This window comes from Nyctereutes procyonoides, unplaced genomic scaffold (assembly GCF_905146905.1).
Source record: "Nyctereutes procyonoides isolate TBG_1078 unplaced genomic scaffold, NYPRO_anot_genome, whole genome shotgun sequence".
NCBI classification, from domain to species: Eukaryota; Metazoa; Chordata; class Mammalia; order Carnivora; family Canidae; genus Nyctereutes; species Nyctereutes procyonoides.
The window spans coordinates 20,374,583-20,397,496 of record NW_026575082.1 but is presented as its reverse complement, the minus strand read 5'-3'; the positions used below and the strand labels follow the sequence as shown (position 1 = coordinate 20,397,496).

General features: G+C 39.3%; 1 protein-coding gene across 1 annotated transcript in view; it reads left to right on the top strand.

Moving 5' to 3' along the window:
- LOC129514575 (ras-related protein Rab-27B) overlaps window positions 1-22,914 on the top strand; it is a 56,141-nt gene that overhangs the window by 18,297 nt on the left and 14,930 nt on the right. The window contains exons 2-3 of the mRNA XM_055333252.1: window positions 20,089-20,260; window positions 21,934-22,019. Of these exons, the coding sequence (XP_055189227.1) occupies window positions 20,108-20,260; window positions 21,934-22,019 (239 nt within the window). The 5' untranslated portion in view covers window positions 20,089-20,107. The remainder of the gene's footprint in view (window positions 1-20,088; window positions 20,261-21,933; window positions 22,020-22,914) is intronic.

The window sequence follows — 22,914 nt, the reverse complement described above, 5'->3', positions numbered from 1 at the left end:
GTTTGCAAAACCCCCAAGGGTTATTGTGAGGATTAAATTAAAGTGTATAAAGTGCTTTGCGTAATAGCAACTCAACAGGAGGCTGCTGATATTAATTCCAATTATAATCTGGCAACTCAACAAGTGATTGTTAATATTAATTCTACTTAGGTCTACGCTGAAAAACCAGAGTATAATAGAGTAAGATGTTTTGACAGATTCCTACCAGTTTTGCTTTCTAGGTATTATATGTATTAGTTATGTCCTCTATTGATTCTTCACTCTCATTATAAATTATTTATTTTCAATTTTTATAATGCTATTTGTTTTAAAAATATGGAATGCTTTCATGTAGTTTAAAACTTAAAAGACACAAAAAAGTACAGTGAAAACTACCCTCCCTTTCCTCCTATCTCGTTCCCCTCCCAGAAGCAAATCTTCAAAATCCATTTTATACATACATAATTAAACAGTTGGATACCCATATTCTTCTTTCTCCCTTTTTTACACAAGAGTTATCATACCAGTTAGGGTTGCCAAATGAAGGAAACACATGACATCCAGTTAAATATGCAGTATTTGTGACACACTTACACTAAAAAATTAATTGGTCTTTTTATCCAAACTTCTAATTTAACCGAGCGTCCTGAATTTTGTTTGCTAACTCTGGCATCCCTAAATTGCTAGTCACGCTGTTTAGCATCTTATTTGTCTGCTTTTGATTTGTTATTTTTTTTTCACATTAGAATCATGAGAGCTGATTTGAGAATTCCCTGTCCCCAAATCACACACTCCAGACCAGTTCCATCAGAATCATTCAGGGTTGTAGTTGGGCAACAGTACCTTTTTCTCCCCCCAGTGATTGTCTATAACTGAGCGAGAGGCCTTTATTGCAGTCACAAAATGAGAAATGTTATTAATAAGTGTTTGCAATTGCCACACTAATTACAAAGAAACACAAAGATTACAAAGAAATTGTTGCCAATAGTGTTTTATACCAAGATCGTTTTCACCTACTCAGTGTCTCCTCGTTGGCTAAGTGACAAACCAGGTGTTTACAAACATTGTATGACCCCCAGTTACACAGGAGGGATCTGAGAGCCAGGTTTAATAATTATTCATATAGCTAGTAATTAGAAGAACAGGAATTAGAGTCATGTCTGACCCCAAAGTCTTGTTGGGGGTCACATCCTGATTTGACCTCATTCTGAGATTCTGAGAGTCAACTGGACATAATTATGAGCTGTGACTTGGGAAAGGAAGCAGTGTTTTTTTGTTAAGGAGCTTTATCATTCTGCTCAGATTGTGTGTATATCCTACCCATGTCTTGGTGCAGAACTAAATGAAGGAACCCAAGGAAAATGAGGGGTGGGTATCTTACTCCTGCGCATGCCAAATACTTTCTTTCTCATCCTTTGTGGATGTGTTTGATGAAGTGCAAGATGTAGAGACAGACCACAAAACCATCCTGGGTTTTGTAGCAGAGGACACAATGTGAGTATCTGTTTAAGGGCATCTCCTGGCAATGATATCTTCGGCGACTTGAGGCACAGTTTCAGGGAGGAGAGATGAAACTGAATCCAATTCCCAGCTTTGCTGCTTTCATCTGTCTCTGTATTCACAGCACTTATGAACGTCTCTTGATTATAGTTGATGTTCAGTAAATGTTTGTTGAGCTGTCTTGACATTCTGCTTTAAAATTGAGAATATACGGGTCGCCTGGGTGGCTCAGTGGTTGAGCATCTGCCTTCAGCCCAGGGCGCCATCCTGGGGTCCCGGGATTGAATCCCACATTGGGCTCCCTGCATGGAGCCTGCTTCTCCCTCTGCCTGTGTCTCTACCTCTCTCTGTGTGTCTCTCATGAATGAATAAATATAATCTTTTTTAAAAAAACTAAGAATATACTCTTTTCGAGGTAGTTTGGCAACGCAGGGGTATCGGTGGGGCTGAACCCAAGCACCATTATCATGGACTCAGAGACTGCAGATCAGCGCTGGGGTCTTAAGTTCTCTGAATTTTGATCATTTCAACTCTAGAAGCATCTTCAGAAGATCAGCTGACCTTGAAGTCTTAACATCCAGCAAAAAGTAGATGAGAAAGAACTCCTTAAGGTCCAGTAAATTTCAGAGTGCGTGATGCCTAACAGTCCAGAGCAAATTTGGATACTAAAAAGCAGAAGCAGGAGGAGGAGGAGGTGGAGGAGGAGGAGAAGAAGAAGAAGAGGAGGAGAAGGAAGAAGAGGAGGAAGGAGGAGGAGGAGGAGGAGGAAGAAGAAGAAGAAGAAGAAGAAGGAGGAGGAGGAGGAGGAGGAGGAGGAGGAAGAAGAAGAGGAGGAAGAAGAAGAGGAGGAGGAGGAGGAGGAAGGAGAAAAAGAAAGACAGAGGAGGAGGAGGAGATAATATCCATGAAACCATCTAGATGATTCCAGTAGTTTGGAATTGGGATTTGACACAGCATCCAAAGAATATGGCTGTGACAGCAACAAAGAAATCTTAAGTAAAGTTTCCTCTAAAGACTATGAAAGAAGGGGAAAAAATGGAAACCAGGTCAACTTCTTAATATTAATTCTCATAGTGTTTTGTTGATTTTATGAGTTGGTCCGAAGTTTCTTGATTTGGGCTCTTTTAGAAGCATGAGGATCATGTGTGCTTTGCCGCATAAAGGGTTCCCTTGCTGTGCATTCATCGTGGTGCACCACCTCCGGTGGAGAGACTGGACTTTATAAGCTCAGAATGATGTATAGCTCTTGTTAGGAGTTTCTAAAATCCCCCTTTGTCCAGCCTGGGTCATTTATTAGTCTACCTCTAATGTTTTCACCATCCTTCATCTTTGTTCTTCACGCCGCTTACTTGAATTTTTTGGTAGCCTTTCGCCTGTGGCTTCTTTTACATCTGGAATCCAGTAATACAAATATGTCAGTGTAAATTGTGGTTCAACAAATTTGGAATTTCCCCTTTACTCCTCGTCATCTTATTGTGTCTTTTTTCAACACATAACTGCGGACTTAATGTATTAGCAAAAGTACGGATTATTATGGATTCAATGAAATGCCACTGATAAAGGGCAGAGTGGTTTTCTTAAGTTAATTATTTACAATGGCTTTTAGAATCTGAGGAGCTCAACCAATTAGAATACAGAGATTTAGAATGGGTTTGACATTTTTAGGGCCACTGGGAACAAAATTGTGAGGGAGGGGAGAGAAGGGGCTTGATTCTATATGCCCCCCCCATCTTTCTTTAATGCCCCAACATCAGCCCATTGACTTTATTTTACTAAATTTCTTTTATTTTTTCCCATTTAGGAATTGCATTCATACAGATATGCCTTCATCAACCTTTGCCTCTTTTTCATTATTCATTCAACAAAATATGTTGTGTCTCTTTTTACCAGGTACTCCGTTAATCAAAATTTGCCTTGGAAGATGTAGTTTAGGTGACTGTGGGAGGTAGTGAGTTTAATGAGTCAACCTAATCAACACTAATGAGTGAACTAGTTAATATATCACCTCCTTGGTGACTTCTTGTTCTAATACAGTTAATATCCGTCCACTAGATCCTCAGGAGTATCTGTTTCATAAAGATTTCATGAGGGCTTTAGGCTTGGTGGCTGGGCAGATGCTGGGGTCAGAGGTGGTTTCAGCACCCCTCTAAAACACCGGCTACAGATGCCACTGTTTGAGGACAGCTACCAAAAAATACATATGAAAAAACACAAGAGGTTTTCTGGCATTTTGCCTTTGTATCACACAAGAGAAGATCAACCATAACCTTTATTTTAAAAATAGGAAGAGGCTGAAATAAAGCAGGTAAATTAAGTAAAAAAAAAATTGTAATCCTTTGTAAAGTCTTTATTATACAGATTCTGAAAATTCAACATAGGCAGACCTGCCTTAAGAGCGTAGTTCCTTGCTGAGCTATTAATGTATCCTGTGTCCAAGAATCAAGTCCAAAGTGAAAACAGTCACAACTCAGTAGCAAACTTCTTCCTTCGGGTTGCATATAATGTGAGTTGTTTGCATTCCACAATGATAATGTTTTCTTGGATTTTCTTACAACACTAGCCATATTTATATATTTAAAATATGATTCTTGCTTTCTCTTGAAGTACAGATTATTTTTATTTTGTATTATCAAATACAGATCTAAGATATTGTGTTGCTTCATTAAGAACTTTACATATGAGTTTGTAGGAATGAGGATTTGAGCCCATGATTTTCTTTTTCTTTTTTTATTACTTATTCATGAGAGACACAGAGAGAGGCAGAGAGAGAGGCAGAGGGAGAAGCAGGCTCCATGCGAGGAGCCCGATATGGGACTCGTTCGCGGAACGCGGGGATCACGCCCTGAGCCAAAGGCAGACACTCAACTGCTAAGCCACCCAGGCATCCCCGAGCTCTTGATTTTCTTCTGTGAGATTTTGTGATATTGTGATTTATAAGAAATATGTATATATATATTTGATCATTCAGAAAACCAAAACATATTTCTCAAATAGATTTGGTCTATATCTGCAGTTCCTGCCTCATAGCTTCCAAAACCCTTGGAATTTCCTGAGCGATAAGAGTAGCAGAGCATCTTTTGCCATAATTTTTGGTCTCCACTTCTCATTTCCTGACAGTTTCAGAGCCATCGAGGTGACATGGTGTCTTGGTATTCATAACAAATTCCTTTCCATTTCAACCAGGTTTATGTTAATGAGATGACTTTTGGAAAAAGGCCATGGGATGAGGGAACCAATCAGGAATAGGGGGTTGGGATCTTCCTTCCCACCTGCTGATTGCAGGGTAGGGGAGAGGAACTGGAGGTTGAGTCAATCACCAATAGCCAATGAGTCAATCAATCTGCCTAAGTAATGAAGCCTCCATATAAAAAAAAAACAAAAATGGAGGGGGTTCAGAGAGTTTCTGGGTTAGGGAATCAAAGATGTCCACGTGTGACCATGCCGGGCCCCAAACTTCATGAGGACAGAAGCTCCTTTGTTTGCTACCTTGCCCTCTGTATCTCTTCATCTGACTTTTGATTTGTAACTTTTAATAATCTTTGTAATATATCAGTAATCTGGGGAGTAAACAGGTTTCCTGAGTTCTGTGAACAAATTAATAGAAGTTAAGGAGAGGTTGTGGGAACCTCTGGTTTACAGCCAGTGGGTCAGAAGTACAGGTAGCTTCTGACTTACAATTGGCATCTTTAATAGAGGGACGTCTCTGGAATCTCTAATTTGTAGCCGGTCAGTTAGAAGCACAGATAACAACCTGGGCTTTCAGTTGATGTCTGAAGTAGAGGGCCATCTTGTGGGACTGAGTTCTTTACCCGTGGAATCCAGGTATAATGTCAGAATCGAGCTGAATTCTCAGACACCTTACTGGTGTCAGAGAATTGCTTGTTGGTGTAGGGAAGCCTGCATGAGCACGTACGTGTGCACACACACACATATACACACTAGAAATGGTCCAGAACCCCAAAGGAGGTTTCCTCTTCAATAATCTTACCCTGAAGCACTTACATAAAACCCTTTCTAGCATCTCATCAAAATCTTGTGTATTTTAGCCAGACATGGCTCTGAAAACCAAAGAAGCAGAGGTAGATATTAAAGCCGTTACTGTCTTAGAAACAGCTGTTGGTGGAGTCGGAAACCATACACTCAACCACCAGAATTCTTTAATTTTATAGCTTTATACTCGTGAGTTTTAGATTAATTTCTTCTTCGATTCAACATGTAAGGTAACTTTGCTGGTAAAGACACTGTTATTTATGCAGAGAGTTCAGGGTTTTTAGTGCACAACCTGAAGTTCTCCAAGACCAGCTGTCTGCATTACAGACCACACCAATTAAATCCAACAGAGCCTATATTGGTGTCTCCAGCAAATATTTGCAGAACACCTATTTTTAGCGAGGCTCCAAAGTGAACAAAGCATGAGCAGACTCCCCCCACTCAGAGCTTGCAACTAGATGGGAAAGCAAGTGATAACAAACAAAGGCAGACAGGAGCTGGGAAGAAGGGCCACATGGAACCTAGGGGGATGCCATAGAAAGTGAATGGAGCCTTCTTCAGATTTGAGGGCCCTGTGAGATCCCTCTGAAGAAGAACCATTTAAATTGAAAAGTGAATGATGGTAAGAAGGCCCTTTGTGAGACAGGGGAGGAGAAGGGAATGTAGGCAGAGGGAGCGGCCCATGCAGAGGTTCTAACACGATGAGACGTGGCTCCTTAAAGGAATGGAACATTAGCAGGAAGAGTCAGCCGGGGCATACAGAGCTTTGTAAGACAGGACAAAGGACTCCAGCTTTATTTTCATTTTGTTGAATGCCATTGGAAAATACGAGGCAAGACAGCGATGTTGCCTGACTATAATTTTGAGGGACGGTCTACTGGTTACGAGGAGAAGGCTGGGGGAAAAGGCAGAGCCAGAGGCACAAAGACCAGTTAACTGCTCTTCCTGGCTGCAGTGACCACACAGTTTGTTCAAATGTGACTCTTCTGAGAGTGAAAGGGGCCACCGTGAGCAGATCGGAGCGGCAGTGGCCTGTGGAGGGAACAAGCAGTTGCTGGAGTTGTCGCAGCTGGTGCGGTAACGGGGTGGAGGCCTTATGCTGCACATCATCCCTGCACGAAACTCTGTGTGCCCAACACATGACACGTGCCCAATAAATATTTGTTGGGTGAGCAAATGAGCGAATCTGGGGGAGATTAGTATTCTTGCTTTATAAATGGAGCTGGGAGACAAGCATATTGTGAAGCCTAATTTTGACTATAAAGCCCATCCTCTTTCCTCAATTTCTTACCTGATGCCTTATCATTGTTGCTTTTTAAGTGTTTCTGAGTCGTCTCACACTTATTTCTATTTTCCTTCTTCATTTCCTCCTCTCTCCTGGGGTTAGTGTTCTATATACAGAAAGAGGTTCGGTAAATGTGTTTGCTGTACTAATTTTTATCAAAGGCAGGAATTGGAGTAGCCATGGACAGTGTCAGGTCCCCAGGCAGCTTTGTGAGCTTTCCTTTGAAGCTCCCTAGGTGACATTTCATGCCCATGCTCATGAGGTCTCCACCTGGGCAATCTGTCAGGGTTGATTCAACAGGGCTGCTACTGGGCGGTGCCTTAATGTTGCACTTGCCCCTTAGACAAAGAACACCCTCCTCTGTCTTTTTCTGCCCATCCAGGAAACTAGTACCACCTAAGTTCTGGGTGAGGAGACCTAGGAATCATTTCAAAAGCACCCAGCATACTCTTTATAGGCAGAGTAGCTTCTGCATGTTGGATAGACCGCACCAAATCCTCAACAACACAACAAAAAAGATGGTCTCACTCTTCTACTTGGAAGTATAGGCATAGAAAACAATTCAAATTGTGTGTCTTATATAATTTGTATTGTAAATTGTACATATTTCTGGCTTACTCCATGAACAATTCAAGCAGACTTATTTTCTGGCAAGATCAGATTAAATAGAAAGCTGGCTTTTAGGGAGTGGTGTGCACAGGCTTCACGATCTTTTCATGCTTGATGAGCCTGTGCCTTGTGTGTACAAGTGTGTGCGTGTGGCATGCATGCATAGGTGCTCATCATGACCCTGCTGATCCTTTATAATCAATAACTGATGTAACCCAGTGTTGTGCTGGAGAAGAATGTTCCAGCTTGCATTCCCATACTCCTTCCTCAAATTTTATATCCTACTTGCTTGTTTGCCTAAGACAATGCAAATCCATCTGCCAGGAGATATAGTGTATCACTTGCTAATATTTGTGAATATTCAATAAGCAGCCTTACCTATAGCTGGATTTATAAAACTGGTTTTTGTTTCAGGTCTTAGGAAACGTCTTCTCTTTCACATGATGTTAAAGTATTGTAAGGTGAATAATATTATAGTTCCACCTGGGCTTAACTAGGGGAGAGACAACGGGGTGGGGTGGGGGAGGGGCATTAGCCTGCCTTTGTCATTGTGTAAATAGGAGCTAGATTAGCTGCTGAGTCACATTATCAAAGGGAGCAGAGCCAGCTTTATTCTGAAATATAAATCCTTCAACAGTCATATACAATGGTATATTCACCTTTCTGTGCTCAACAGAAATATATAGATGGAACAAATCTGAAACTTTCCTATTTTGCTATTAAATGCAACTAGAAGTTTTACTTCTGAAATGTAATACACAAGCATTAAGCTTCCATATTTTTCCCTCTTATTGTAATAATATTCATCCAAATGGGCTCAGATTTCAGCATGAAAACCTTTACTTCTAACTATAATAATATAACTTCTTAAAAGAAACCCTTCGCTTGTTACTGGAAACTTAGGAAATAAGACAGTTAAGGAAGATATTTGGATTTTCCTCTTCAAAACAGTGGAAATGATATAGAAAGAACATTCTTTGATATAGGGGAAATGAATTGATTCCCCAAAATTTCTTTGAGACACAGACTTTCCGTAAACTGGAAAGTGTCGGATATAACAAATGCTATTCTTTGTGACAGATAGCTTACTGTGATTATTTTTCTCACTAAAATCTTAACCTTTTCCTTTCAGGATTTTGATTTAAAGTGGTAAATTATGATACTTGTCATTTTGTTAAAAAAAAAATACCAGAAAGTAAAATGTAAATCTTTAATGGAAAATGTGATCACGTTTTTCCTTGGGCAGGAAGGGACTTCAGGATGGTGATTTTGCAGAGATGAGAGATCACCATAACCCGATCTGTGTTCCTGCAGCATACCGCAGTTTCCTCTCATCTTAGAACCAATCTGGAAAATAGAGGCAAAGCTAATTTTATAAGAACTGTCTTGTAACAAATCTTAGTTTATAAAAACTCCAACTCTTTGGCATTTCTTTATTGAGGTCACGATTCTTTTTTGGTGAGAACAGTCACTATGGATATAAACAGTCAAGGGGATATGTTCCCACATGAAAGTCCCTTTCTCAGTGAAAAAAAAAATTGGACAAAAGCACAATGCAAAATTATGAGTAGCAACCTCTCTGTAAAGTATAATTTTAGGAAACCAATCGCATCGTTGAATATTTCATGACTTTTCTCAGGCCAAAATTGTTATTAACCAAAAAATGTTCACCAGCTCTCAAGTTAAAGGATGTTATGGAATGGAGAACTATGCTGGCCGGCTAGGGCTCTGAGCAAGGCACCAAGCTGCCTTCTGCTCTGTTCTGATTAGACTTGAAAAAGCACCAAACAGCAGGGATGGGAGTACATAGCTGTAAATATCTTTGTGCTAATCATGACTTTTCTTTTCTCACCAGTAACAGCTGGAGGTCAAAGTCATCAAAAACAAAATTATAAATGTTTTATATTGGAAAATACTAGGTGAGTTTAAGGCATGGTCAGTTGATTAGGTTACTGCCAAGAAGTAAACAATAGGCTTATTAAAGCGGTAATTAGGCATTGTTGACATACTGTATTTTTAATCAGAACTCCAGCAGGGGGGATCCCTGGGTGGCGCAGTGGTTTGGCGCCTGCCTTTGGCCCAGGGCGCGATCCTGGAGACCCGGGATCGAATCCCACATCGGGCTCCCGGTGCATGGAGCCTGCTTCTCCCTCTGCCTGTGTCTCTGCCTCTCTCTCTCTCTCGCTGTGTGCCTATCATAAATAAATAAAAAATTAAAAAAAAAAAAAAAGAACTCCAGCAGGGGATAAAGTAGTTGAATTAATCTAGTGCTTTGTCAAGTAAAAGGAAAACCAGCTTTTTAAAATTTAGCTATGCCCATTTATTGGTATTTCTACACCACCTTTGTTCTGGGAAATTTGGTGACTTCATTTTAAGTTACAAAGGAACCTGAAGGAATTGATGAATTGTTTTGTGGTTTTGTTATGTTGTGTCATTGGTCAGAATGGTTGGAGTTTTTTTTTTTTTTTTTTTTTTTTTTATGGTTCTCTATTTCTTGGCAAGTTAAGAGTGGAAGGGGAATACATAATGATCGAATGCATTGAGCCAGGTACTTTACATACTTACAACAGCAGGTAAAGACTGTAAGAATTAAGGGATGTGCCCTTGGCCACATAGTGGCAAAATGGCTGAAAATCCAGGGCTGCTATAAACATAGGGGTGCATGTATCCCATTGAGTCAGTATTTTTGTATCTTGTGAGTAAATACAACTAGTGCAATGGATGGATCGTAGGGTGGTCCTATTTTTAACTTTTTGAGGAAACTGCATACTGTTTTCCTGAGTAGCTGCACCAATTTGCATTCCCACCAACAGTGTAAGAGGGTCCCCTTTCTCTGCATCCTCACCAATACCTGTTGTTTCCTCTGCTGTTGATTTTAGCCATTCCGACAGGTGTGAGGTGGCATCTCATTGTAGGTTTGATCCGTGTTTCCCTGGTGATGAGTGATGTTGAGCATCTTTTCATGTGTCTGTTAGCCATCTGGATGTCTTCTTTGGAAAAAATGTCTATTCATCCCTTCTGCTATTTTTTAACTGGATTATTTGGTTTGGGGGCTTTATGAGTTTTTCACTCTCCTCTGAATACCACTTAGAATTAGAGCCATAGATTTTCTGGTATAGAGTCTGTGTCAAATAACTTATCAGATAAAGAGACTTAACATGTATTTATTTTCTCTCCAATCACATAAGGGTTAAGAACCACTTGTAAGAGCATTCTATATTTTCTACTCAGCCTTGTACATATTACAGAAATAAAATTCTAATCTAGAAATTTCAATTAACATGAACATCTACATAATATAGAAAGAGCCCTTGAGATAAGTACTTTCTTTGAACTAATTCCATTCAGATACATACAGTCTTTCTTTTTCAGCATTTATTAAGCTCATAAGATGATTCCTGTTAAAGATCAGCTAAAACAACAACCAGCCAACATTCCTTTCCTAAAGAGGTCATGGATTTTTTTTTCATCTTTTTTATATTTGGAATTATATGGCTCTATGAGTTACCTAGAATTAGCTTTAAGTGAGAAAACTGTACTAATATGGAACTCATCTTTTTTTTTTCATAGACACATGAACCCATAGACACTATCTAACTTGGCTCCCTCACATTTGAGAAATGCAGAATTTGTGGGCAGATATTTTGATTAGTATGCCCTTTCTCACATAATGAAGCAAAGCACTAGAAGTTTGGCAAGACTTCCTCAACGCAGCAGCCAGCTGGAAAATGATTACAATTTTGCAAGATTATTAGGCCAATGTCTGAAAACTTAGAAAAACATCTTATTAAATGCTCATCTCTTTAGCTTAAAGTCATATCTGTCTTTTATGTGGAGACGTTAAGAATTGAAGCTTCCATTTACATATATACACCCAATGTCTTCCATATGTCACATAACTCTATTGAAAAAGATGGATTGACTGCCATCACAGAGGTCTCATGCCCTGTCATGATGAGGGAAAGCAGCTCCTGTGGCCGGTGCCAGTGGGCCCACTGAGGCTGGGACCTATGGTGGGAAAATGAATCCTCTTCTAACCAGCCACTGCCTTAGGAAACAATATGTCTTCGTGAATATGATCCACTCTGCTCTCCTCTTAGCTATAGTAGGAAACTCGGAGTTACTTGCACTATTGAAATTAGAAATCATTCACTGGCAGTGAGGAGTCTCTCTGCTAAAAGGTAGTGTGGTGGTTCTTGGGACGCCTGGGTGGCACAGTCGGTTAAGCCTCTGGCTGGGTTTCGGCTCAGGTTGTGATCTCAGGGTTGTGAGATCGAGTTGGGCAGGGAGTCTGCTTAAGATACTCTGTCTCCCTCTGCCCCTTCCCCTCACCTCCATCCCCTGTTCACCATGTCCATGTGCACACACTTTATCTCTCTCTCAAATCAATAACATCTTTAAAAGGCAGTGTGGTGGTTCTCAAACTTGACTGTAGGTTGGAATCATCTGGAGAGCATGAAAGAAATATTAATGCTTTTGTCTCACCGTCAGGAGTCAGATTTACGTGATTTAGGGTGTGGTCTGGGCATCAGGAAGTTTTAAAAGCAGCCAAGTTTGAGAACCACTAGGTTAGGAAGACCCATTTTCTGGTCTTGCTGACTGGCTTCAGGGAAGGTGTCAACCTCTATGTGTATACTTCCTAATGTGTTGTATCACCTCAAAGGTTTTTTCAGTTCTGGAAAAGATACATGTCTTTCCATATAAGACTTTGCTGAATTTCAAGTAATTTACATTTATTTTTCTTGCTCCCTAGTTGAAGTCCTGGATGAAAGGACCTAAAGAGGCATTTTTTTTTTTAAGTAAGCTCACTAATGAAAGATAAATCATATGATTCACTTAAGAAGATAAGCATAAGACCTTTTCAAGTCAAATAATAAATCTTTCAAAAAATTCTAAAAGCTTAATTTACTTAAACATTTATGCAAAGTCTTCAGTGCATTTAATGTATGTGGTTCCAGTGGTAAAAATGTTTTGAGGACTAATCCTAACTTTCAGGGAAACAAGGTTTAAAATATGTGAAGTAACAAAATGATACATAGCTGGGAAAGCACGTCAAGGGCTTTGTAGTAGCGGGTACGGGCAGAAGGAGGACTCCAGTAGCCATGTGCCAAGCTTGGCTGATGGCAATCAGCAAGGGGAAATTGCTCTCAACTGTAACAAGATCAAATCAGATAAACTGACTTTTCTTGACCAATGGGTTTTTTTTCTACTCAAAATGAGTTGCTGAAGTAGCTTAAGAGTCTCAACCGTCTGGAACAGTTTCCTGTATATGCCTCAAGGTGAAAAAAGACGAAGAAAAGCAATTCCCAAATCTGGCTGTTGTACTGTAGTACTTTAGTGGAATATGTAAACTCGAAGTCCCAGGACCTGCCTGCAGAGATTCTGATTCTCTAAGAATTCTGGAGACATCTTAGAGTTTGTGCTTGTAAACTCCTCAGGGAAGGCTGATGATCAGCAGCATTGGGACCCGTATCGTTGGGACAATACGCACACCCAAGTTCTGTTCCTGGGCTGTTCACAGGCTCCTGACCACCAGTCCACCCTGCTGTTTCTCAGTGATTTTTAATTACTCCTGATTTGTGAGCCCACTTGCTTATCAGGACCCAATCAATTGAGGAATTTTTAAAGAAGATTTATTTGAGAGAGAGAGAATGCGGCAGTGGGCAGCAGGGTGGAGGTTGCACACCAGAGGGAGAGAATGTCAAGCATACCCCATGCACTGAGCCTGGAGCCAGAAGTGGGGCTCGATCTCAGACCCTGAGGTCATGACCTGAGCCAAAGTCAAGAGTCAGACACTTAACTGACTGAGCCACCCAGGTGCCCCATAAGGGATATTTTTATAAAAAAAGAAATTACTGAGAATTAGGTTCATAGAGTATATTCTATAGGTCCTTTGCACTAGGGTTCAGGAGGATATTATTATCTGAATACACATGATTCTTACTCGTAATTGACTTCATTGTAAACAGGTATTAATTAACACCCAGCTAGGGGAGCTCAGCTAAAAATAATATTTTAAAAATAAGATATGATATTCTTACTTTGTTGGGCTTTTCCAGTAGCTCCACTGAATGTAATTCATATATCATAAAATTTACCCTTTTGGGGTATACAATTCAGTGCCATATAGTACATTCACAAAGATGTGCCCCCATTAGTATCTAAATCCAGAACATTATTATCATCTCTACCAAAAGCTTCTTCCCTGTTAGCAATCACTTCCCATCCCTCCTCCTCTCTGCGTCCCTGGCAAGCACTAATTTATGTTCCGTCTCCTTGAGTTTGCGTTTCTGTATATTACATATGTATTGAATCATAAAATCTGTAACCTTTTATATCTGGCCTCTTCCACTTAGTGTGTTGTCAAGGTTCATCCACGATGTAGCATGTGTCCATACTTTATCCTTTTCATGACTGAATAATATTCCATCGTGTGGCCATGCCACATTTGGTCTATACATTCATCCATTAATGGACATTTGGATTGTTTCCTTTTGGGGAGTATTATGAGCATTTGTGTACAAGATTTTGTGTGGCTATATGTTTGCATTTCTCTGGGGTATAGACCTGGGAGTATTGATAATTTAGAAGCTGGCTGATTGATATATGAGAGTATACTAGTATTCCCTCAAATCTTATATAAGTTTGAGATTTCTTGTAATAAAAAGTAAAGAAAAAAAAGGGGAAAAAACCCTCACATAGTTTCAAAAGTTACCACGAAACTAAGCCAATGGAAAGGAAAAATGTTACTTTTGAGAAAAAAATATTTAGACAAAATTATTCATTGGCTTAGAGGTGAGTTTAATATGTGAGAATAATTTAAAGAATTTATATCACTGGAGATAAATCAGTTTAAAGTTGACTTGTGCTAGACTTTTTACCCCTTATTTTCAGGGCAAGTAAGCTAAACTTTAGAGTTCAATAATTTCTTGGTTTATCTCTGTTATAGTAGATCCCTTGATCATAGAATGAAACAAAACAGATACTTTTTATCTTTTAAAATAGATTTGATTGCTGCAATAGACACATTGACCATTGTTAGCTGAAGTCAAGGTTGTTTGATTAAGTTGATATTGATTTATACTTACAATTGGGTTTGAATTTTCTGCACACACTCATGTCCATTAATTATAAATAGTCTTTAAGAAGAATCAAAATGAAAATCTTCCCAACAGAACCAAATGCTATCAAATACAATTTTTTTAAAATTACCCCCATCTTCCCTTCCTTCATAAAATGCCTTCTATCCTTCTGATGCACAGATTATAGGTCCTTTAAGTACCATCTATAATTTATTTTTTTAAAAGATTTATTATTTATTTGAAAGAGAGACACTAGGGGGGAGGGGCAGACAGAGAGGGAGAAAGAGAATCTCAAGCAGACTCCCTGCTGAGTGTGAAGCCCCACATAGCACCCAATGTCATGACCCTGGGATTGTGACCTGAGCTGAAATTAAGAGTCAGACACTTAACCCACTGTGCCACCCAGATGCCCCCAGTTCCAGCCATAATTTAATTCTAACCCCTAAGCCATGAATGTGGTTCCAAGATCAGTCAATAAGAACCACCCTCAAGCTATCACTCAATGACATCTTGCCATGAGAATTCCAGATTTCAAGATGTACCTACTGGAGCCCAATACAAACCAGTTGAATAAAGATACATGAGGAAATATTAAGCATCAATCCACTTTATGCTCGATAGCTTTACTTTATTTAAAGCACCTACAAGGTAATATCACTGATATTTTGTCTACTATTTTAAGCTTCCGAAGTGCCTTACACATATTAGGTTGCTTTTGAGACCCGTGGGTGGCTCAGTCAGTTAAGTGTCTCACTTCGGCTCAGGTCATGATCTCAGGGTGGTCATGATCTAGGGTCCTAGGGTTGAGCCCTGTTCTGGGCTTCCTAACCAGCAGGGAGTCTGCTTGTCCCTCTGCCCCTCCCCCCTCCATGCTCTTTCTCTCCATGTGTGTCCCCCTTTCTCAAATAAATAAGTGAATAAAAATCTTTTAAAAAAGGAATATTAACTTGGTTTTTATCGATTAATAAGTTCAAGTCACAGGGTCATAGCTTATCATGGCATTTTGAAGATTGTTACTTGAAGAACTTGCACAGAACATTGTAAGTTTGCATGAGTAAGCCGCCTGTATCCTGGTCATCCATACATCTCTGTAGTGTTCAAGCTCCTCCCCTCAGGAGAAAACAGCATATCCTCAGAGTCATACAAAATATCATACAAATTACGAGGTGCCAGTGAGTATGAGTTAGATGGGTGAATGGGTGCTTTCATGTAGAAGCCCAGTTCTGAGCCCTGACCTATTCAACTGACAAGTTTATATGCTCTTTGCCAATACAGCTCTCACTTCCAAAAATTACGTTCTCTCTGTGCTTTCTCTGTTCCTAGTTTCTTTGAAACTGCTTCTCTGAAGCTATAAATATCCTATTTCGAGAAGGTTTTTATAGAAATAGAAAAATGAGCTCAGGAAGCCAAACCCAGAATGTCCTACAAAGATCATTTAATCTAAATATTCACTCCACAACTGAGAAAGGAAGGAGAGAAGTCCTGAACTTGGAAGGATACCATTTCCACCAAATGCTCAAAGATTAATTTCATTAATTATGACATTTGCGTGGCTCTGACACTCAACATATATGTGCCTCTAATATATGCCGACCGTTGTACTGGACTCTGTGGATCCAGCAGTGGACAAAGGACATTCCGTTTCTGAGCAAATAGAATTTATGTTGAACAAGAAGGAGGCATAGCAGTGGGGAAAAGAGAGAAAGGAACTGTGGGCAGCCTCATTTGAGAGAGTCTAACTATGAAAATCATGTTCCTGTGAAAAACCAGAGAAAATTCCTTTCCCTGTAGAAGGAAAATTTTTCTACATTCAACCCATCTAACTCACTTTTCATTTCAAATTATAACAAACAGCAGTCTTGGATTTTTTTGTTAAAAGCTGTCATCCCACCAATCACATAATTTCTGTGCACGTGACTTCCTATCTGGAAACTGAGGACCGCGCCACAGGGTAACTTAGATTTCCTTCTATCTTTGAGATTCTGCATTAAGCAGAGCCTCCCAAGTGTTTTGAATTCTTTTTCCTACTCTTCCCAGCCCCTTACCCTCCCATGAGGGAAGGGCTCTGAGGATGATGCCTCAGTTTCTGTGTCTAAAAGACCTCGTGGCTCTTGAGGTATAGCTGGTGACACAGTGATACTGGTAGAGAGTCAGACATCTTTCCTAAAGTACAGCACTCTTCTGGCTTTTTCTTTACTTTTAGATCCATAGAACGAAGAACTGACAAGACCATCAATCATTGTGCAAGAATAAATACTGCTAAACTTGTCAGCTTTTTGATCCTTCCCAGATCATTTTTTTTTTTTTTTTAGCTCTGTTCTTGGTAAAGGAAACTTTGCCAAGGCTTTTATTTTTCTTTGTGGTGTCATATTTGCTGGGCCAAGGATAGAATATTGAGGTCATATGATTTTAGGACTCAGAAAATCACATGGTAATAAGAGAGGAACCGCATTAGATAACTGTATGAATAGTGATATAAAAATGAGAAAATTCATTTTCAAAAGAAATTTAAGAGGCAAACGATCTCATGCTGAGTCTACTTTGTCAATTGCTTTAAGGAGTCTACTAGAGACACTAAATAAAGGTTTTCTATAGTGCCAGCCTTTGCATTCATTTTGGGTGGAATTTTTGTCCAATGCCACAAAGTAGCCACAACCCTCCACTTATAGAAAAGAGCCAGTGTGGGCCACATTAAATATGATCCACGGCTGCCAATTGTTCACTCTGGATTAGAGCCTGAGCAGGAGGCAAGTCCAGTATTGCCCCAGGCAAGTTTATGTAATAACAGAGAACAAATTGCTGATCAAAAATACCTGGTAGGTCATGTACCTTCTAAGTGGTGATAGCCTCATTCTACGAGTGGGAGGTCATCACATACAGTGGTCCTGTATCTTCTTTCCTCCCATCTAATTCTTCCCTTTGTTATAAAGATTAAATGCAAGTTCATCTTCCTCTACAGAGTCTTCTCAGACCATTGCAGCCCACGAAGATCACTGTTTTGTTTGCACTAAAAGCACAACTATTTGACTCCTCTGCCAGTTACTCATGTTTCCTGTCTTGTAAAACTATGTTATATTTTCTTGCATCTTTAAGTTTTAAGTGTATGCATGCCTGATCGGAAACTATGTTATAAATCACATTTTTAAAATTTTCATGGTTGGACCTGATACAAAATAGAGAAGATATTTAACTAGATTTGCTCGGACTTAGCTTTTTCTTAACTCTGTCACAAAAAAAAAAAAAAAAAAATTGAAAAAGACATAGTTAACTTTAAGCAAAAGTTTAAAGTATATGGGGACACCTGGGTGGCTCAGTGATTTAGTGCCTGCCTTCAGCTCAGGGCGTGATCCTGGAATCCTGGGATCGAGTCTGTCGGGCTTCCTCTTCTTACTTCTCCCTCTGCTTGTGTCTCTGTCTCTCATGAATAAATAAATAAATAAATAAAATCTTTAAAAAAAATTTAAAGCATACTGATCTACCTTCTTGACTCTATCATTTTAATTTTTCCAGACCTGGGCGCCGCAGTATCCTCCAGCTTTATCTTGTATTTAGGCAGCCAGTAGCTTTAATTTTCTCCCCCTTGATCAAGACTTGTGCTCAGGGAAGAATTCAGCTTTGGTCACTTGTATTTCAGAACAAATTTAATTCTTCTTTCCCAAGAGAATGAACAGTTTCATCTGATTCTATTAGTGAAATGACAGACTTTATCACCCTTCAGAGGAGTTGCACATGAGCAAGTTTGGGAGGGAAAGAGAGAAGAAAGTTGAGTGATGGTGGCTCTGATATGCCCAAATGGGGGGAAATGATATTGCTTTGACAGCAAACTCCTCTAGCAATGCATTTGGCTCAAAGACTAGGAACGGCAACTTCTTCAACTATCAAGTCTGGTAAGATACTTAGAACCATCTGAACTTAGAACTAGTCGCTGCTATGTAGGCAATCAATGAACACATTTTCCAAGAAGAATTTCATGTCAATACTTGAGATATCTGCATCCTTTTATTAAGGAAGGCTGGTTGTTGGTAGAAGCTAAGCATTTCTTCCTGAGCAATGATTGTACTTTGTATAGACCCTGAACAAAAGTAACAACAATAAGAGAGAGAACTTTCATTGTCAGCGAACATTCACCATGAGAGGCCCCTCAGTGTAGAAAGCATATTACAGGGGAGGAGAGCTTTAGCATAGAAGTATGTATTAGCAGCTCTCAAAACACTTAACTCAAAATGCTTCATTAATTAAAGAAACCTACATCCATAATATATTTAACAGGATTTAGCAGCAGTATGGTTCAAATTTTAGAAAATTCTAATGTAAAAAATTTGCCAATCTTCCAAATGATGTAATGATACTGATTTGCTAAGTACCTAATTATCGTCTCGTCTTCATCATTATTTATCCAAAGACATGAAACCTTTTAGTTTTGATCACTAACTAAAGTGACTATGTAAAAAAGAAAATTTTGTTTGGAGTGATGAACATGTACATCATTTTCTTACAGGTAGAAAATGATTCGTATTATCTAGCAATTTTTAGATGCGTCTGCGGGATAACTTGTTGAAATTTAATTTTAATCACTCCAGAACTGAAGAGTACTATGTTTTTTGGATTTGTAAAGGTGGAAAAATATTGTCCTTTCATGTAATAGGAGACACACTTTTCTAGGAACTTCATAGGCCCTCCTCTACGTGGGGCTGTAATAAACCCATTTCTACAACTCATGAATTGGAAAGTTTTATCAAAGGACAAATCCTTTCGCCGACCTCATTAAGTATTCAGTAGGTGAGAGTGTACCTTAAAGGTATTACCAGTGTTGTAGGTGTTCTTGGCTTTAGCCCATGGGATCATCCATAGGCATTTTAACAACACAAGAAATGAAGACGGAGGCAAAGGAGGTCAGGACAATGGGAAAATTGGCAAATGGCATTCCTCCAGGCAGGAGAAATACTAGCAGAATTGCCACAGTCGTGCCTCTTACTAGCTCTTCTCCTTTTTCAAGGTCTGGAAAATATTCAGCAGATTTGCCAAATACAGCAGATTTGCCATTGGAGAACAGAGGCTTTGGTATTTCAAAACAGAAGATTTTTAGACACTGCTTTTGAAATGATTTCAAATCAATGTTTTTAAAGGTTGTCATCTCAGTTGTTAAATTTTTTAAATTAAAAAGGAATATTTTGCATGCACATAATAGAAAGCTCATTATGCATGATGAGATGTAAAATATTCCCTTAGGCTTTTCCCTTCCACTACCCCCTATGCAATTCTAATCTCTCCCTGGCCTACCTGCATCATCTTGGGCAGGCTTTTCCGTTTCCTGTGACCTCCTTTTCTTCCTGGCCCCATACTCCTGGCCCCAAAGGGCACTGGCTTTAAAACAAAAGTTCGACTTCTGCTGTGGCAGTGGCTGCTGTGGGGATCGGGTAGCTTTTTGTTCCATATTAACTGCCGTGATGTAGAAAGATTGGTATTGAGCGAAGTAATAGAGGTGCCCTCACTCCTGAAGCTCCTCTGAACAAGTTAATTCGGAATTTGACAGAAGTGTTCAACTATTTTAACCCTGAAACATAAATTTATGTTGTATTTTGGAGGAAGGCCAGGGGAAACTGATTTTTATCATAACCTACTTATTTTTCCTCTCCTACACAGGCCCACCAAGACCATCACTATGACTGATGGGGACTATGATTATCTGATCAAACTCCTGGCCCTTGGAGACTCGGGGGTGGGGAAGACAACGTTTCTTTATCGATACACAGACAATAAATTCAATCCCAAGTTTATCACAACAGTAGGAATAGACTTTCGGGAAAAACGCGTGGTGAGTTTTTAACCATACTGGTATGTTAATCTTGTTGCTGGTTCCCTCCGCTGGCCCCATATAAAATAGAATTAAGAAGCTATGTTTATTGCATTGCAAGGTGTCTGTCTTTTATCCCAGGAAATTCATAACCTGTCATTTTAATTCAATTTAGAATATGCTTACTTTTGTCAACTATAAATAACATTTTGCTAAGAAAAAGATTGAGTGGCACTCTCGCCAGTCTCCAAGAGCACACAGGACAAAAGAACTAATGTACGGGTTTATATAGCATGTGTTCTATGAATTTTCTAGGAAACTCTCAAAACTCGAATTATTCGGGTTGCAAAAACCTTAAGTCTTGATGTGAGTTAAGTTTCCCGATAAGAACTAGTGTTCATTTCTCAACTCTTCAGAGAGAAGTTAAAAGAATGATTGGCAAATAGCTGGAACATGAGCTTTGTAAGTGCTCGCTGCATTTTTATTTATGTGTAGACTCAGCTATCAATCACTAGCTTATTATGAACAGAATGTGAGACCAGTCCATGCTATTTTCCAAGATAAGGGAGTTTAAGTGAGAATTACAACTGCTTTCTTCTCCTATGCTAGACGCTAATGACAGGAATAAGGATATTGTGACATGTGAGACGTGTAGCATAGACACATAAGCTGAGCCAGATTTACTGCCACCCAAGGTATTCTTGATTGCCAACACGGCTGCGGCTTCCAGTTGATGTCACAAATCTACTCTTTGCCTGAGAGTTGGGGGGAAGAAAAAGGAAATAGTGGTTGAGAAGCTAAATCGTGCTTCCTTATAAATTGTGTACCTTATCTGAAGGTCAATACATTTTTAGTGTAGTCTTAGCCTCCTTGCTTCCAACCCCTGCAAGGTTTTCCTGTGACTTCACCCCTCCCAAATGTCTCCACTGATCGAGGTATCGAAGTCCTTGCAAAGTTTTCCCTTTAAACATTTTTACTAAGCCATACTTGATGCTAAGCCACACTTTAAACATCTTTATTAACCATACTTAGGGGAGCCAATTAAGTATTAAAGTTGTTGTGCTTTGTTTAAATAAGAAGCCCAAAGGCCGTAATTTTGAAAATTTAAATGTTAGGAGAAAGAGCCTTTGAAAAAAATGGCAAGCAAAGGAAGACTTGAAATATCTTGTGTAAACTTATTGAGCCATTCTGTGTGTATTTTATGCGTAGGTCACTTTGGCAGTCCAAGTCACAATAAAGGTTTTCAGGTATTACTAAAGCATTTTACCATTTTGAAAATGTGTTCACATTTGTTACTACACTGAAGTTTGCAGTAACTCTGTAAAGTAGGAAGAGACTGTGGGCCTCCGTTTGCTGTAAGAAAATTAAGATTCGAAGAAGTGAAATGAAGAGTTGATATTCAAACCTAGAACTTGGGTCCTAAATCTAATGTTTGCTGCCTCCGTGAGGAAATGACAGAAGGTGTCTAATTTAAGTTTGCAGTATGCCTAAATTGTGTTGAAAATCATACTTGTACTTGACATTTAAAAGTGAGAGTATATGTGATACTTCTGGAAAAAAACAGAGCAAATATTTATTCTGCACTATGAACTTTGATTATAGTAATTGAGAAAAAACATGCTGAGTGAACCCAGAGAATGTGAATGTTGACAAAATCCAAAGTAATATCAACTGATGAAAATTGTATCTTTTAGGTTTATAATACACAGGGACCAAATGGATCATCAGGGAAAGCATTTAAAGTGCATCTTCAGCTGTGGGACACCGCAGGACAAGAGCGGTAATAGTGAATTACTTTGTTTCTAGCTACCAACAACTGAGAGAAACTTCTTTTAAAGTGAATACTGGATGTGGACTTGAAAAGCGAATGTTGTGCAACTCTTCTCCAGGTTCCAAAATAGATATTTATGTCAAGAAATAAAAATAAATTATTTAGAGTTAATTAACCCTAATGAGCATGATGGATTTGGTACAGATTTCAAAAATCGGATCTTCAGCAATCTGGACTTCCTTGTTATGTGTTGTCTTTGTACTTTCTAATAGGGGAGAAAAAAAAAAAACAACAGCAACCTTCTCTAGAAATTAATTAAAGTGGGGAATTAACATGCTTACAAATGCGACCTGAAGAGGGAATTGAAAAAAGGGTGGTTAAGACCTTTCCTATTTGTTTTCCATTCTTCTGCAGACTCTCTGTCCTGTGTCTCCCGATTGGCCTAGTTTTCTAAGATTTGGGTCACACCATTGCTCTCTAGCTAGAATGTTTTCGTTTCTCCCCACCTTCCCTGATCCTCTCCTCTCACCAAGCCTGACACAGCTACTTCCTCTGCGGGGCCTTTCTAAATGTCCACCTGAAACAAACTCCCTCTTCCTGGGATCTCCTACAACACCCATCCTACCATCTGTTAAGCTACTCAATTAATTATATGCCATCTTGTAATAAGGCAGATTTTTTTCACCTACGGCCTTCTTACCCCAACAAAGCTGTCAGCATCACAGGGACAGAGATTATGCTTGGTTTTCCAGCATCTTCTCTGGTACAACGTCTGAGGCAAGAGAAGCTCAGTAGACAGGAGTGTTGTTTGCTTAGAGCTGGAGGTGCTGTTCCGTTATCTGATGAAAATATATTTCTTTGAGACCCAAGGTTTCAAAATGCTAAAGACCACAAGCTAGGGAAG